At 41.9% G+C, this 18,160-nt stretch overlaps 1 protein-coding gene and 1 non-coding gene across 8 annotated transcripts in view; both read left to right on the forward strand.

Moving 5' to 3' along the window:
- Positions 1-18,160, forward strand: part of IARS1 (isoleucyl-tRNA synthetase 1) — a 104,590-nt gene that overhangs the window by 12,124 nt on the left and 74,306 nt on the right. For 3 of the 7 annotated variants that reach the window (XM_021530477.4, XM_085590165.1, XM_031505989.3), the window contains exons 1-7: positions 252-290; positions 1,960-2,049; positions 4,343-4,462; positions 4,938-5,094; positions 5,533-5,652; positions 8,455-8,537; positions 16,083-16,200. In XM_021530477.4, coding sequence (XP_021386152.2) covers positions 4,344-4,462; positions 4,938-5,094; positions 5,533-5,652; positions 8,455-8,537; positions 16,083-16,200 — 597 coding nt within the window. In that variant the 5' untranslated portion in view covers positions 252-290; positions 1,960-2,049; position 4,343. Of the gene's footprint in view, positions 1-251; positions 291-1,959; positions 2,050-2,076; positions 2,864-4,306; positions 4,463-4,937; positions 5,095-5,532; positions 5,653-8,454; positions 8,538-16,082; positions 16,201-18,160 lie in introns of those variants that run through there. The other 4 variants (XM_085590162.1, XM_085590161.1, XM_085590163.1 and 1 more) reach the window with 4 other exon arrangements.
- On the forward strand, positions 2,602-2,735 carry LOC116184109 (small nucleolar RNA SNORA84). Its single transcript, XR_004148849.1, has one exon. It is a non-coding gene; the product is annotated as a small nucleolar RNA SNORA84 (small nucleolar RNA).

The raw sequence follows: 18,160 nt of genomic DNA on the forward strand, positions 1-18,160 counted from the left end.
GGCCAATCCCGCGCTCGGACCGGGCTCCTTCGGCCCCCCGCCCGTGAGGGGAACTCCGGGCCCGCCCGGCCCCGCCCAATCAGGGGCCGCGGGGCGGGCACGCGGGAAGTGATTCCCGAGCTGCCTCGCGCCGCCGCGACCTACCGCCCCGGAGAGCTCGCGCCCAATGGGCGACCGCCTTACAAAGCTCCTCCGTGCGGCCGCAGAGAGCCGCGCGTTGATTGGCCGCGGCGCCGGCGGTGCTTCCGGCCATGCTGCGCCGGGCGCGATTGCATCATGGCGGGACGGAGGTGAGCGGGGGGGGGCACGGCCGGACCGGCCCTGCCCGGACCCACCCGAAACCTCGGCGCCTCACGGCCCGGCCAGCCCGGCTTGGCTCATGCAGGCTGCGGGCAGCTCCGAGACGCGAGGGCGGGCCGGGTGCCTGGCGGGGCAGCCGGTGCTGGGCGGCACCTTCGGGGTGTCCGGGAGAGCGGCGGCTCCTGGCCCGGCCGTGCCTGTGCTGTCTCCGCGGGAGCGGGGTCCGGCCGGGCTGGCAGCTCCCTGCGCCGTTCGGCCTTGCTAGCTCGGTGTTTGTGTCGCGTTCGTGTGTGTGTGTTTTACTGCCTGGGCGCTGTACAGATCCTTTGCGTTTTCGGCAGTTTAGGGGGTACTTGTGGGATGTACTCTTAAAGGTTAGCCAGATGCCTTATTGCAGGGCTTAAGAGTTCGCATATCTTGGTTTCATTAGTTATTTGTACAAAGAACTTAAGGTCCCTTCAATGTGTAATATGTTTTAAGCATTCCCTTCAGCATCCTTTTAATAGGGGGGGTTGATGGATGCACCCTTGTTATTGCTGCAGCTGCGGTGACTGATATCTCCAGCAAACATTGGCTTCCACACTCCTGGAGCCTTACGGAAGCTTTAATTCAGCTTGGTGGTGACATACTTAGAAAGCAGCTGTCAGATAATAGAATCCGGTTGTCACATAAAAGCAGTGCTCAGTAACTCAGCTGACACTGGTTTCTGAGTTTGTATTAAAAAGACGTAGTTTAAAGCTATTTCAAGATAACCTAGATTTTTTTTTCACAATGATATGTTACATTTTTAATCAAGGTAGCATGATGATGATGGCAGAAATTTCTTATGCCATCACAAGATACAGTGTAAACTGTGTTCCTGATAGCATGTATCTATCAACTTTTTACATCTAAAGACAGCATCAATTGATGAGTATACTTATTGCTTTAGCAGTGTTTTAATTGGCCTTTCAGTGTTCAAGGAAACCCTCGCAGGGGGACAGCTAGGCTAATGTTGCAGTTTTATTCCATGTATAAAACACCAGCACAAGCTTTTACAGAAGCAACATTTGTTCTGTAGTTCACCATTCTGTTCCCATCCATCCTTCCTTTTGCTTTAAACTTGGTTGTTTCCACCCCTTCTAGAAATGGAGGATTTTGACTCTCGAGTGAACAATTTAGACTGATATTACCCCAGAACAGTACCTAAAAAGTACCTAAACAATACCTAAAAAGGCAGAAATGGGGGGCCAGGTGTGCATGGAAAACAGCATTGTTTAACTTTGGAGAAGGCACCTGTAGGAGGAGAAAGGAAGCTCCTTGTTTTTGGAAGGAATTTTGGTCTCTTTTACAGAATAGTTTGTGGGAGAAGGTGACTGGAACCAGTAAGAGACTGATCATAAACCCCTGGAAATCAGAAACCTTTTGTACACCTTTAGTTCATCATGTGTATTTATACTTACCATTTCTCTGTCAACGAAATGATTCATATAATGAAATCCACTTTGTTTAATCGTATTCCTGATATATAGAAAGTATAACAGTATTTCTCAGATGTGGGTTCACTTCATTCATAGTGATGTTCTATTTTAATTTTTATTGTTTTTAATAAAAAAAGTTTTAAAAAAAGCACATGAGAGCTTGCTTTTATGGTTTTAATGCATGTTTTTTTTCTTGTAGATAAGAAGCCCAGCTTAATTCTCAGACTGCTGTAGTACAATCTCCAAACTTTGACACCTTTGCTAGTGAATGTTGTTGTCCTCTAGAAAAGTGAGTGTACTTAATAAAAACTTGCTTAATGTTGCATTGTCTTTAAGACTTCTTGTCAGCAGAAAATGAACAGAAAACCCTTCATGTGTTTACTGATCTCTGTAAATGTGAAGTGTTGTCTGAAAGTAGGGTTTTATTAGACATGTTAGTATAATTTCTGTAATATGGTTTGTGATGTTTTTGCTCAGTCTGTGTTGAAGTAATGAAGTTGTCCATTATTATTTTGTGATTTAAAATACCTAGATTGCTTATAATAAGCTTTTTTTCTGTGCTGTAGAGATAGTCACACCTCTATCTATAAAATGATTGTTATATCTTGGCTTTTTTTCTCAGCTGAGTTTGAGCCGTAGCAAGATTTTCAATGTGCTTTTGCCTTTTAAGTCAGTCTGTTTAAAATTCTGTTTAAAATTATAGATTCCCATAAAATTCTGGTTTGTAACTTGGAAAAAATAATCGCTAGTGATGGTTGCATATTAATTCCCAGCAGTATATTCTCCCCCCTGCTTCTGCTGCAGTAAAGTGGTGCTGTTGCAGAGGGTGTGGATGGTTTGTGCCCTGTGGTTGCTGGAGGCTGCTGTGCCCGTGCAGTGCTTCAGTTGGAAGGATGGGCCCACAGTGACCCTGTGACTTACGCAGGGAGGCTGTGACCCGTGAGCAGCCTCCTCAGCCCTGTCACAGGCACACCCCAGACCCCAGCCTGCCTCTGCTTTCTTCAGACCTGACAGCTGGCCACTCTCCAAACCTTTTGCAGTTATCACTAATTTGGGAGGGCTGAGCTGGAGCTGAGTAGAACATGCACGTCCTCAAACCTCAGGTCAGCTGGCATGTGGGAGATAAAAGCTTTAAGGCTGAATTATTTTATCATTTCCACTGTCTCTGTGATCAGATCACTGAGAAAGGACACAGCCTAATCAGTGCTTTGAGGCAGAATGGTGAGAACTCTCCTACAGGTTGTGTGTAGAGTAACTCACTGTGCTCAGGCTGGTTATTACCTCTTAAAATACATCCAGGCCGTGTGCATGTGTTCCTTGTCAGCCCCTGATTTCCCCTCCAAATGCTGTGATGCCTGTGCACCAGGTTGTGGGATTCTCAATTATAATAATATGATAAAGGATAATTTGGGTTTATTGGTGAAGAGAATGATTTATCATGAATACAGAAAGTGGTGGAGTTGGGTCTGTAGAACGTTTTTTCATAGGGGTTCAAGCCTTGAGCTGGAAAGTTTTGTGATGTTCTAGGTTCCATTTAAGCAAATGTTTTGGAGCTTCAACTGTCACTGAAAGAATTGTCTTTTGCCTTTGTTGCTGCTTTATGGTTAGTACTTACAAACCTGGGTAAACCCAAAACTCAAGCCTTGTGCCATTACTTGCAATTCTCTAATGCCAAGTGAAGCTCAAGGCTGTATTTGCTACTTCTGTTGTAAGTGCGCTCAGGAGCAGCAGCACTAAAGTGAGAGGTGGAAGAACCCTTTCATTCTCTAGCATCATCTGTTACAACCTTCATAACCAATTTTCTCCTGTTAGGGAGCTGATGTCTCAGACCACCCTTATTCCCCAGAGCTTTGTTTAATTCTTGCAGTGGCATTTTATGGAAATCTGACCCTTTTTCTATCTCATAGCAGGTCTGGAACCAGGCAACTGCTGTGTGTTCCTAATTATGTTGAGAATTCCTCTTCCATGTGTTGCTTTTACAGCATGGACGTGGCCTGTTGGGACTTAGTTTTAATGTACTTACAAAACTCATGTTTATCTTTGCAGTGTTTTTCAGCCATGCTCTCTGCAGTCTGGTTGTTTTTAGGGGCATCTGAGATTGCTGGCACAGCCTGATGGAAAATGCTCTTTTAAACATCTAAACAGTGTGAATAAATGTACAGTGAAAAGGAGCCCCTTCTTCAGTAGTTTAAAGTGAAACTCTCTGATACAAACTGGTGCTGAAGGGTCAGTTGAACTCAGAAGCTTTTCCTGAATAAAAAACTCCAAACCTGAATCCAAAACATAATTTACCCTTTGACTGTTTTCTCTGGGAAACAGAAACAAAAACATGATAAAAAAGGGAACAATCGTAGTTGAATGGAGAATCCTTTTCCTGTTCCAAAACTTTGGTATGAGTCAGTCAAAATTAGGCTTTTTTTTTTTTTTTTTTTAGAATGGAGTGCTTGCTTCAATGCCTGCAATGAATCAGGCTCTTTGGATTGGTAGCATGGATTTGAAAGATATAAGTTGTATATGTAGAGTTATTTTTTCTCACTTCTATTCAGTACGTATTTTTCTCTTCTTGATCCTTGTTGGGAAAGAATGGTTCAACAAGTTCCAGAAAACATAAATTTTCCAAATGAGGAAGAGAAGATATTGACGCTCTGGAAAAATCTTAATTGTTTCAAGGAATGCCTGAAGCAATCAAAGAACAGACCTAGGTAAGAATCTGTTACAAGCTGTAGCAACTGTGTGTGACAAGGGTTGGCTTGGCTGTAATTGCCCTTTGTTTTTCCTTGAATCTGTAAACAGCAGCTGCTCCCTTTGCCAGCAGCAGGCCTGGCTCATGCTGCTGTCCCTTTATATTTCACTTGGTGAAGAATCAGCAGCGTTCAAACAGTTGTAATAAACCTGTAATTTCCTGCCTGGTGGGTTTGTAAGAGAAATGGGGAGGTAAGCAAGGAACTCTTCCCATTGTGGAGTTCCATGGGAATCCTGGTAGAACTGGCAGTGGTAGGAACTGAACAGGCTGGAATGTTCCTTCAGTCCCACTGCCAGCGTGGCACCTGTGCTGAGTGATTGTGGAAGAAATGGATATTTTCCAAGTGAAACACAAGTAGTATAAGCAATGGAGTCACCCTGTCTGAAGGCCTGCTGCTCAGTTTTTGCTTGAATGAGGAATCTTTTGTGTTGCAGGTTTAACTTCTACGACGGCCCCCCATTTGCCACGGGGCTCCCCCACTATGGCCACATTCTTGCAGGAACCATTAAAGACATTGTGACCAGATTTGCTCATCAGAGTGGTTTTCATGTTGACAGAAGGTTTGGCTGGGATTGCCACGGCTTACCTGTGGTATGTGTCATTAATTTACCTGCAGATACTTCTGTTGGTTCCTCTTTCCCTGTTGTTCCCTGCTTATCACTCATATTTCTGTTGCTTTTATACCTGACATTGTTGCTAAAAGCGAAGTTCCTTGTCCAGTGTTTCTCTGGCTTTTGTGTGTCATGAGTTCAGGAGCTTCCTGCTGGTCATTGCTATGAACCTGTATTTATTTGGGTCATATTTCAGAAACTGGTGTTTTGTTTATTTTTTCTGAAGAAACTAAAGAAACAGTCATGCCAGGGTGAGCGTTTTAAATCCCTGCCTAGTTCAGGTGCAGTTCTGGTGAAATATCAAAAGGTTAAAGGAGGCCCCTGAGCCTCATTAGAATGTATAGGACATGTAAAGCATCCAGGGAAATACTGAAAGCTTTTGATCGATGATTTGTTTGCTTGTTTTCCATGCTCTCAGGAATATGAGATTGACAAGACTTTAGGCATTAAAGGACCAGAGGATGTGGCAAAGATGGGGATTGCAGCTTACAACAAAGAGTGCAGAGGGATTGTGATGAGATACGCCAAGGAGTGGGAGGTGAGTGGAGGCTCAGTCCACCTTCTGCTGAGCATTTCTAAATGTGTTTGTGCAGAAGTGTTTCAAGTGGAGGAAACTTCATCCTTTTGTCTGATTATGTGCATAAAACTTTTGTCTTTAAGCTCCTGTGTTTCTCCCCTGTGATCCTGAAAGGGGAACAAAAAGACCACCTTTGTGGCTCAGAGCAGACACTGCTGTGCTGTCCAGGGAAGGTTACTTGCAGGGTACCTGGAGCTCAAAGTGTCTAATGAGATACACATAACAGATATGTTGAGCGTTGTCTCTTTCTTTGTGTCTTCTCTTGTGTAGAAAATGGAAAGATCTGATTTTGGTTTTCTATTGGAGCCATTGAAGAAAATTAACATTAACCTCACTGCTTTTTTGCTCCTCCTTCCCCACAGTCTTTTCATTTCAACTGCCAGAGTGCAGGGCAGCAGCTTGTATTTTTGGAAGAACAGAAATTCTCACATCTGGTTTTGTCACAAGAGGTGTGGGTAAACCCTCAGTCTTCCCAGAGAATATTGGTGTCAGCTTTGCATCCCAGGAATACTGGGAGAGTGTTGGTGCCTGCAAGTTTGAAGAATGGCAGTTCTCTAAAATTATTTCCAATAAAGCTTTATCTTAACCATATTTTTTTTTCCCTAGGCAGAACAGTCCTAATTATTTTAATCTTTTCCTCCTGCAAAGACTCTTCTACTTCATCACACTCCTCTGCATGTTTCTACTCCTGCTGTATTTCTTTTCATGGAAATAGGATAGGAGTTTCTTACTTGAGTATAACTTGCCTCTTGCCCTTGGGAGCATTCTGAAGTTATGGCCAATGTCTGAAGAAACCAGAGGTGCCCTGGGTAGAGAACTGTGGCCTAAACCTCAGTGAGTGGCTAAATGAAAAGCAGAAAGTTTGTTTTCTTTTCATATTACACTCTGAAATGTTGTATTTCAAACCCATCATTGATAATTCTTTGTTGCTTTTAGAAATAAAAATAGCAGGATTCATTCTGGTTTGTTGCAGTGGTTTAACCCAAGCTGGCAGCCAAGTACCAATGAGTGGAGATAAGAGCAGTTTAATTGAAACAAAATAAAATATTATAATTATGCTAATAATGACAATAATAATAGTAAAAGAGGAGAGAGGAAGGAATAGAGGAATAAAAGCCCGGAAAACCAAGTGATGCCCAGTCTGGCTGCTGAGTGGTATCTAGCCCAGTGATTCACAGCTCCTGGCCAGGTCCCCCCAGTTCTCTGCTGGGCACAGTGCTGTGCTATGGAATGTCCCTTTGGCCACTTGGGATCAGCTGTCCTGGCTCTTCTCCCAGCAAACTCCTTGTGCTGCTCCTGGCTGGCACAGTCTGGGAAACTGAGAGCTCCTTGCTTAGGGCAAGCACAACTCAGCAGCACCTAAGCCAGCAGTGGGTTAACAGCATTATTCCCATCCTAAATCCAGAACACAGCACTGTACCAGCTATGAAGAAGAAAATTAACTCTATTACAGCTAAACCTGGAACATTTGTGGTTCATTTTCCATACCTTTTAACATGATGTGCTTCAGCAGCTGGTGTTTTTGCAGTGCTGGTTAGTCCAACTTGATCTTTTGGGTGGTGAATGGATTTTGTGTTTTGTTTTGTTCATAAACTTGTGTGTGTGTGTGTGTATCTTAGATGATAAATTAAAATAATGGCATTTGTTTAAATATCTTTTGACTTGTAATAAATTCAAATATTTTGGAATAGTTCTGGGAGAGGAATTACCAACATTCCTGTTAGTGTTTATTTTCTGCCTAGAGTGTTTAGCAAATTTGAGCCTTATGAAAAAAGAGAAAAGGTTCCTTGGCTGTGTGAGATCTTACAATGCTGAGACCAAACATAATGCTCCAACTTTGTGAATCCTTGTGCTAATCAGTTCTAGGCTATGGATCATATTAATGGAGTGTGAGAGTGGCTTAAAGATCAGGATGGAAACTGATCCATGTCAGGAGCTCAGGTGTTGTGTGAAAATGTAGAGGTGAGGGAATGAATGTGTTTTGTGTTCACTTTGCTGCTTTGACATTCAGTGTGGGCTGTGTGTGACAGTGTCAGGACAAGTGTCCCTGGCTTGGCTGTCTGCAGAGCTGGGGGGTTTGGATGGCTGTGAAATCCCACTTGTCCCAGTAAATCTCACAGCTGGCTCATTCCTCATTAGTGCCTGAATGTGACCATGACCTGTCCTGAGACAGGGGCTGGCACCTGTCACTCCTGTGGCTTTGGCAGCCCTCTCATGGCTCTGGGAAGTCAGAGAAGGCAGCTGGCCCTGGAATAGTTTGATAACTTGTCATGTATCAATTTCTTTCAGCATTTCTTTGTCTTCAAGTTACATCATGTTTTTATGGAACTGAAAGCTGATAGACTTCTGGGTTTTCACTGTCTCTGCAACAAGTCTTAAAAATAGAAGTGAGACCACTGTAATGAAAAGCAGTTTTCAGGCATTTGAACCTTGGCTGAACCTCGAGTGATCCACCATTTCTATTTGATGAGTGATCCAAGTGATCTACCATTTTTGCTGTGTTGAACACATTTGCCTGTTTTGTGACCTTGGTTCTAAATAGCCATACTCATAGTTTCATTCCTTCCTTATTTCTGCCTGTATGAATACACTGTTTGGAACTATTATCAGGCTAAAATATTTTATAGGTTTATTTCATTGAGATGGCACAAACACTGCACTTAAAATCCAGCTGATTTTTATTTTACAGAATAAATGTTGGTAATGTATCGTGGCAATGCATTGTTAAGATGCCTTTCAACCTCTCTTTTTGTGTCCTAACAGTTCAGTGTTACCAGATTAGGACGCTGGATTGACTTTGAAAATGACTATAAAACTCTTTACCCCGAGTTCATGGAGTCTGTGTGGTAAGTGCTGTAGGATTTGAAATGTGAGAAAGCCTTAACTCATTGCAAACGTGTTTTGATCCATGTATCACTAGAACTGTTCAGAAAATGCCAAATGCACGTAAAACATCAGGCAGAGTAATTAAATTAATGTGAAATCTCTTGATGTCCAAGTGATGGAATGAACTGTCCCATTTTTTCCTTCTCCAGGATAGCAGGACTTTGCAAAGTAAAGTGCAATAAAATAAAATAACACTGCCTTTAGTAAGCCCTGAAATCTTACTGCTCTGTGCCCGTTTAAAAGCAGTTCTGAAGATCTATTAATGTAGTCCTTGGTTGGTTCAGGAAATTACACTCTAGCTCTGCATTCTTGATGTTCTTCACACTGTCAGCTGTAAATGAGCAAACTGTCCAAGCTCAGTTTAGCTCCAAACTCTTCTTCAAGCCTGATTTTAGAGGCTGTGAATTTGCTGTTATCTTTTTCTTGGCAGCACAGTTTGACAACTGTCTTGGACTCCTGGTGCAGAGATTAATAAAATTCGGGTGTTTTGGCCATGTATTCAAGGTGCCTGTTGGGATTTCAAAAGACAAGACAACCTTAAAGGTTAAGGATGATCAGGTTGGTTTAACACAGGGAAGAAATGGCAGCTGTGAGTCGTTTGGGTGATAGAATGGTAAGGTAAGAATTGCAGGGAGAGGCTTATCAAAGTGTATGCTGACAAAAAGCCATTAAAAAGCAAATTATGTGCATAATAAAGTATTACTGAATATTTGGTAATATTAGCATCGGTAATCAGCTTTAATTGTGTAGTTAGTTTCCTGAAGTTATGACACTGGATTGACAGACCTTTTAGATGTCCCTGAAGCCACTGCAGAGGACTGAAGTGCCAGTGAGATTTCAGTGAGCATTGGAAAGATGGTGGGAGGGCAGCAGATGTTTAACTCACTCAGCTGAAGAAACCCTGCATAATTATAAAGCCAAAACTGACATGAAACCTTCATTTGTAAATTACAAAAATACTTAGTGGCACCTTAAATCCTGCTTAACTGGATTAAAAACCAAACCTGTCTTGAGCTAGTTGCAGGGTCTCTCTCAGCAGCACAAGCCTTTTTTTGGTGGTTGGTTTCTCCCACCACCTCTTTAAAAGGCAGTTTCTGGTCTTTGACCTGTGTTATAGAGATCACCTCCTCTAATGCCTGCTTTGATACAAACTCTAAATTATATCGATCTGAAAACTCCAATTTCAGGAAGTATGTAGGCAGACAGCCTCTTAATTTTGTACTTTTTTGCTTCCTGATACTGTTAAGTTTCTGTTAAATCATGTAATGAAATGCATTTTCTGTTTTTAAAAATTGGGGTTTTTTTTTGGAAAGTCTCCTAGGACTGTCTCAGGGCTGGAGGAGATAGTGTTTAAAGAGAGTTCTGTCACTGCACTTAGAGTGGTGCTTTTGTCAGGGTAATGCACAATTTCCTAAAAATTAAATAAATTGGATGGTTAGTCAGGCAATCATCAGACCCAGAAGGTGTTACTGAAGTTACTTTGCATGTCCATCAGGAATGTTAATTTGAGATGTAGGTTCCAGCATGCTTCTCACACAATTTATTCCATTTTTTTCTGAGCTCCTTTTAAAATTCTTTAAAAAAGCTCTAGGTGTTCACTAAAACTAAACTATGAACATTAAAATTTTGTGTCCAGCCATGTACAAAAGAGAAAAATTGCAGCTTAATTTCTGCATTGATTGCCCTGGAGACCATATTGGCCTGTCCAGTAGTTTTACCTTGTTGTTCTGTCTGGGAGTACAATGCTGATTTTAGGCCCAGAAAAAAAAACAAAACAACAACTTATTATGAAAATGGTAGTGGGCATGGCAGCTGTAGGTTTTGTGGTTAAAATATGGTGAGGAGTTTGTCTTTAGTCATATAATCAGCTAAACCAGTCTGTTTAGGTTATATTTTTTCTGGTCTGTAGCTTTTCCTGCAGCTCTGGAGTGGCCTCAACTGGAATTTCTTTGTGACATGTGGTGTTTTCTTCCTTGTTTCTGTTGAGTTCGGTGAGATAATGTAATACTTGTAATAAATGTTGTTTTCAGTGGTGGCTGATTTGATCCAAATTATTTAGCTTTGAAGTATTTAGGACTCAGACACCAAATACATCTGTTGTTCAGTATCTCTACAAAACAATATTAATAAGCTCAGAATGCTAGAGAGCATTTCTTTTTCATCTTTAGAATTGGTCTGGTGGAAATGAATACTTTGTTGGCATTTTGATGCTATGTCATATGATGACTGACTAAACTGAATTTGCTGCCTGCTAAATGTTGACTTACAACAAAACATTGGTAGAACTGTGGTATCCTGGCAGAATTTTACAGGGAAGGATTGAAAGTTGGTGTCAGTGAGAGGTGAAACTGCACTGGGTTTGCATGTTAAGATCCAGTCAACAGTGCACATATTGAATAACTTAAATAGAACTTTTAAGTTCTAATTCTGTACCATTTGTCCTGCAGCCGGGACAATGTCAATTAAAAAGTGCCCTTCACTGGAACAGTGCAGTGAGTGATGTTCTTGAGCTGTCATGCACAAACATGAAATGTTCTTGCCTTTTTTTGTACAGTCACAAGACCCATCCAGTGAAATGGAGAGGAGCTTGATGGGGGCTTGAGTTTCTTACTGAGGTGGTCTGAAAGAAACTTTTTGGAGTTGGGATAACTATAAATGAGTGTCCTCAGTGCTGGGTTGTTGCACAGGTGTGGTGTGTGTGAAGCAGCTGGTGGGATGAGGGGATGCTCTGCTGTTCTCCGGGGTGGTGCCAGGGCTTGGCCTCTCCTCCTGCTCCTCTGGAGGGTGGCTTGAGCAGATTCCTGTCACCATCTAGTGCCCAAATGAGCAACTGCGGGCTGGGCCTGTGAGGGACAGCCCTTGGTGACAGAGCTCTGGGAGCAGGTGCCAGGGAGAGCTGGGCTCACACCCAGCCTGCCCTGAGACAGGCCCAGCACTTGGCACTAAACAAGAATGATCTCAGAGTAACAGATCTCTGAACAGAAATTCTCCCAATAGATTTCTAGAAATAGATTTCTCCTAATAGAATTCACTATTGTATTCTTTATAGTCCGTGATTAATGATTAGAGATCCTGGTGATAAGAAATGTGATTTGTCCATTTTTCTATGAGCTACCTGTAATTTTTCCCTCATTCTTGTATTCCTTTTGTGCATTAAGTTCTCTAGTCCCTTGTTACCTTCTCCCCATTCCACTCTTGTTGTATTTCCTTACCTGTATTTTGGAGGAGGAAAACATTGCAGTCCTGTGGATGATCTTTAGGATAAGTCTAGCATCAGTTTTAGATATTCAAGTTTTCTGTTATACAGGTATTTTGCATTTCTGTCTTGATCCAGAATCTCTCAACAAACACACAGTTCTGACGATTACAGCTTGGAGGGTAGACCTGGAACAGGATGATCTCTGTATGCCAGGATTTTAAAGCTTTCAGTGGTAGTTTAACATAGAATTTGACAATTTCTGTACTCAACAATTCCAAGGCCTTGGAACAAAAATACTTTTTCTGACTTTTTTCAGGAGCTGTCTTTCCAACTGCTATTCTAAAGATAGGTTGTATTTGTTACTGGAATTCATGTTCCACTTAGGCTTATGCTTTTTTGATTCACATCCAGTGTTTTTGAGATTTTTTTATTTGTCCATAAGCATCTGTTTTTGATGTTGGTTTCATTTTAATTTCCTCTTGTTTTTCAAGTGTTGTCCCTGAATTATAGGAAAACCTTTTCCTCAGGAGCTCTGCTTCCCATGGTGCTGTTAGGATGCAGTGTTTGCTGAACTTTAAAATGACAGGGCTTCTTACATAGTGTGGTGTTTGTGCCTGCCTGGATTTGTTTGGTGGATCTACAGAGGCTATAAAATTGTCCTTTTCTCTTGATATGAATTGATGTGAGGTCGCACAGCAGTAATTTTGTCCATTTACCTAAAGTACCGTGGATATGCTGAAATCATAGACCTGTAGATCCTGCTGTCCTAATGGCCACAGAACTGTTTACAGTTCCTGCTGTTTTTTCTTTAAAGAGAAAAAATAAAGGGGGGAAAGCACTTTATATGTGTTTGAAAATGAATCTCAGTGTTAGTTATGAGTTAGTTCTATGCAAAAATTGGAGTTCTCAAACTCTAAGAAAACCCTTAGATACTGATGATTGCAAACAGAGCTCCTTGATTGCTCAAAGGAATGGCATTAAGGACTTGGGAAGCTCCAGGATCAAATTTGATGTGAGCTGGATGTTGGTGTTTGAGAAGTGCAGCTTGCTTTTGGGTAGTGAGAGATGTTGGGTGCTGTGTGGGATGCCAGGGGTGTTTGCAGTGCTGCATTGACTGATTCAGTATCTTTTGGAAGCAAAAGCTCCCCTTCCAGGAGTTGGATTATAGCCATGTGGTGTTTGTGTGCTGCGTGTGTGACTTGGACAAACAAACTCTGCAGGAAGGTTCTGGTTTTTTGAGTGTTCTGGGGAGAGCGGGGCTTTATTATTGACTGGGCTTGAACCTCATGACACTTCAGGAACAACAAACTTATCACTTTGAAAGTTAAAATTCCTTGCACCTTTAGGGACCAGAGTCTCTCTTAACAAGAAGCTGAAATATGCATTGAATTTCATATTTTCCTAAACTGCATTTTTCTTCAGTAAAGGTCTGAGTGCTGCTCCCATAGCCAAGAGGATGCAACTAAATTTATCTATATATGAGGAGAAACGTAGTAAAATTAGAGGAACAGGATTTGAGTTCTCACTTCTGTGAGCAAATGGGTTTTTTTCTCATTAGAAAGGAGCTCTGTGGTTTTTTTAGATTTTTTGTTTTTCCATAAGGCATTGCATTTTCCATTTTGGCTTACAAACTTGGGGCCCCTTTCTTGCAAAGTGTCAACATTTTTCAAACATAAGGGTTAAATCATGTTTTGTGAGGTTGTCTAAAATATTGTGATGACTTCTTACTCAAAACATGATCTCCACCTGTAAGTGACTCTTACTGTTAGAACCATCTCATCTTTGGCAGGTGGGCACTGCTGCAGGGAGTGCTTTGGGAATCATCTCTGCAGCTCTGCTGGTCACACACCAGCAGCTCCCAGCAGCTTTTTTATTAAGGAAACCATTTCAGGTGTTTTTTAAGATAACAAATGAGCTTTTGTAGTGATAATGAGGGCTATGGCATCAAACAGCAGTCTTGACTCAACTATAATTATCTTATTTCTGCTGGAATAGCTGTGTGAAGGGACAGGTTGTGGCAAACTCCAAAGAGTGAGGAGCTCAGGGCAGGGATTGTGGTGCTCAGGGCAGGGATGTTCTCTGAAGCCCATCCCTGCTCTGAGTGCACAGCTGGAGCCCAGGCAGTGCAGTGGGATGGGATTGCCACAGGAGGGAGATGCTGGCCTGCATTGAGAGCTTGGCAGCTCCACTAGTGCTCACCTTTCCTGAGCAGCTCCCTGAGTTTACAGCTATATTTACAGCTGAAATAAATATTCAGTGTTTCTCTGAGTAGTTTCTGTGTGCTGTTAGTAGGCAGTGTTCTATAGAAAGTAAAGTGGAGCCCTTTTCTATAGGTGTTTTAGTTACTGTTTTTGAAAGGCAAATAGAACACCTTCAACAGGAATGCTGTCATTTGTCACAGGCTGCATTAATTATGCTTTGAGGGGGTAAGCATACATTTAAAGTTACTTTAACTCCCACAAAAACTTGTGCAATTAGCCAGCTTAAATTTATATGCTAAAAGCTGGTGAAACTATATTCAGGGATCATTTTTATAAAAGACTGATCTAGATTTATACAAGTCTAAGTTGATAAACTTAAAGTCTCCACTGTAAAATAGTCATTCACTGCTGTGTTTCAGATTTGGGTTGGGGGTCAGGCAGCCACATCTTGCCTGTTGGTGACATTTGTTGGTTGAACAAGGTTTCTTTGGAGTTGTGTGTAAGGAAGGTAAGGCACCTTTGTAGGAGTGCACAGCTCTGAAAGACTCCTGTGTTTGGCTCCTCTGGCAGAACTTGATGCTGCTGAAGGTCTCAGAGGCTTTTTCCATCTCAGACTTTGGATCATATAATTTTTCCGATGTTAGTGACCACTCATAGGAGAGTTTTGGACTTTTACTGGAGGCCCATGGATGGATCTGAGTGGACTGCACATATTTCCATGTGACATTCTGTATTTCCTCCAGCTGCCTAACCTGCGGTGTAATAATTATTCTGATTAAGGCATCACAGGACTTCCATGTCAGCAAGCCAGGGCATGTATTTTGATTTTCTTATTTTGGGCCACATATAAAATCAGTGCAATAGTCTACTTGTGTTTTTTTGTTGAAGATGATAATTTCAAGCATAGACGACAAGACACTGACTGAAATACAGGTCCAGATTCTCTAGCACAAAATGACAGCCTGCAGAAAGAAGTGCTGCTTGCCAAGATTGGGTTGGTTGCTTAGCAATGAGCTATTTATCTGCAGAGGGACCCAGAAAAGGGATCAGGATGGTCTGAAAACATAGTTTGAATAAAGGAGCTTTTAAAGTCAGCAGAGTTTAGCAGTTTTTCTGTGAAATTCAAAATGACGAGGCTCTGCAGCAGCTCTGATTTTTGAGTTGAAGTTGGCAGGATTATTTAAGGCTTGCCCTCTCCTGCCTCACAGCCTGCAGGCTGTGCCACTGAGTGTGCAAGTCAGCCAGACATGAGAAGCTAAGAAATGTTGATGATCCTTGAGAAAACCCTGGAGCATTCAGAGTTTGTCCATCACATGGACACCTTGAATTGTTGTGTGAAGGGTTTCTCTTCCAGCTTCCGTTCACCTTGAGCACCGACTCAAATTGTCACTTGCAATATTAAGTGCTGTGTTGATTATTTCAAGAAAACATAAGGGTCCAGCTATGCTCCAGGCTGTACTGATGATTTCTTAGGCAGAGTTAGACCTTGGTGTGAGACTGTGGTCTTGGTAGAGGATCTGAGTTCAACGTAGAACAGTAAATTGCAGCACCAGAAAACTGAGTTCATTATTTTTCATGGTTACCTGTGCCCTCCTGTGGAAAATGCTGTCAGATTGTCAGGTTTTACTTGGGGTGGGTTGCAGGTGACTCTGATTTGTATCTGTGTCTCTGCTGTAGCACTGGTTGCAGCAGAAACTTAAGATCGTGTGAGAGGTGAGCAGCCATGTCACTACAGCTCTTCTCTAAGTTATGACTGATTTCAGCCTTGTTAATTGTTCAAATTTCAGGTAATCTTTGTATTCAGTAAATCTGAGAAGGTATTTAGATGGAACACAAATCCATATTGCTGGTTAATCTCTGTGCAGCCAATGCATGGAATAGCAAGCTGCTAGTACCACCTGAAGCTAAAAATCTGCCAGAAATGCAGTTGCAATCAATTACCTCTCTGCCTTTTGACTTGCAAATATCATCTGTAGTTTATGGTGGATTTTTTAAACAAAGATGTTATTCAGAAAGAAACTCCAGCTAGAGCAGAAACCCCATTTTGCAGTTTATATACTAAATGTGAAACACCAAGTCATTCCTTGTTCCTTGTGTACTTGCAGGTGGGTTTTCAAGCAGCTCTATGACAAAGGCCTGGTGTATAGAGGGGTTAAGGTCATGCCTTTTTCAACTGCATGCAACACTCCCCTGTCCAACTTTGAGTCCCATCAGAACTACAAGGTAAGCTACAACTAGATTTCTCTATTTTCTTCTGTTTGAACTTGAAAAGTTTTAGCACTTTTTGCTTGGTGGTACCTGAGCATGTCATTACACTGCAAATCAGTAGTAAAAGTCTAGGTAAATGGGTTAATTTTAATCATATTTTGCTGTATTTGTTTGGATCACTTGATCTTAGACTTCTTTCTTGGTTACTACTTTTTAAAGTACACATTTTTTTTTGGTTGTGGTAAACTCCTCCCTCACTGTGCTCTCAAGGCTTTATTGCAGTGGTGGATTTTCATGCTGAATTTTCAGAGGAGAGCTGCAGTTGTCCCTGTCTGTGCACATCTGACAAGAAGAGGGTCTTTGGCAGGGTTTGTATCTTCTGTGAGAAGATTCATAAGGAATGTCAAAGACTCTGTAGCTGTACAATAATGATTCTAAGAATTACTAATTTACATTGGGAAACACCGGGAAATGTTTTGCCCAATATAATGCAGGGTTAGTGTGGTTTATAAAATGTTTCCTTTAAAAATGAGTGACAAGATGAAGCAAGTGAAGCTTCTCACTTGCAGCAAACTCATGTTCACATATGTGAAGGCACAACTTTTGTGTCCAAATTTTCCAAATTTCACATTAGTTTGTAGATAGAGGTTTTGTATCCTTTCAAATCCTGACCTAGGATTTACTTGTATCATAAATCTTTCACTTGCATTGTGAGAGCAGAGAGCTAGCACAGATTGTACATCTGGTCTCTATATCTTGCTTAAAAAAGGCCAGTTTTCTGGCCAAAGATAGTGTTTTTAAAGCAAATGTTTAAATAGACTTGGAGTACAATGCAGCCCACAGATACCAGAGAGATACCAGAGCTTTCAGTGTTGCTGAAGGGTATTTATACTGAAGAAAAAACTGTTTGTGATTTATGAAAGAGATTGCCAAAGATATCTTGATATTTGTGACTGTCTGACAACTGTAATAATTACTTTTCTTGCCCTTATTGGCTGACATTTCATACAGCCTCAGATACATAAGCTTTCTTTAGGACAAAGACTTTTTTGGAGGCTTTGTGTGTCTGTGTATCTAAGTTCTCTTTTTCCATAAAGCTTTGAAGCTCTTTTCTCTTCTTGAGTCTTAATGAAATATTTAGATGCTGTTTCTTACTCTAGAACCAGAGGTGTGTGTGTGTGTGGGATGCTGCTCTGCAACTCCATGCAAAAATTACCTTTCTCATCTGCCAGAAATGGTGTTTGGAATTTTGTGGGTCTGTGAGCTGAGAGGATTTGTTCTTGGTGAGCACAGTCATTTCTGGGTGTGAGGCAGCTGTTGCCTTTCTCACAGTGGAAAGCAGCCTTTGGCTACTGTTTATTGATCCTCTGAGAGCTGGGACACAGATCAGGAGCAACAGGACACAAGAAGCACGTTCAGAACCAGAGTTGAAGCACACCTGAGTTAGCAATGCCAGCAGCTGGTATTGCATTAAACTGAAGAAATGGTGTCTGCAGGTGAAATTCTAACAGATAAAACACTACACAATACCATTACCTGTCAGCCTGAATGGTAGTTTTTATGCTTTGCCAGTTTTAATCTCCTTGGTGAGCTCAGTGCTTCAGAAAGCAAAGTGAGGAGCCTGCAGTGCTGCCTCACGCTCGGTACCGCCAGAACCGAGAGCTCCAGCTCTGCCTGGTATTGAGCACGGCCCATGGCTTATGTAATATTTATGTTTTACTGTTGACTGCACCAGATGTTCACAGAAAATTCCCTCTGGAGCAGCCCTCAGCTCAGACATAAATAGCTGCCTGTCCCATGATGCCATTAACTGTTCCATGATGCTGGATGGAAACCAGAGCGCCTCACACGAGATGTGCCGAGGCCACAGGACCTATTTTAGAGCTTAGGGTCGGTGTGCGTGGCACCCTCTGAGCTGGCATGTAGAATTTCACAGGGAAAACTTCACATTTGCAGGATTAGACTTGCTTTTGCA

This window comes from Lonchura striata, chromosome 12 (assembly GCF_050655825.1).
Source record: "Lonchura striata isolate lonStrDom1 chromosome 12, ASM5065582v1, whole genome shotgun sequence".
Classification (NCBI taxonomy): Eukaryota; Metazoa; Chordata; class Aves; order Passeriformes; family Estrildidae; genus Lonchura; species Lonchura striata.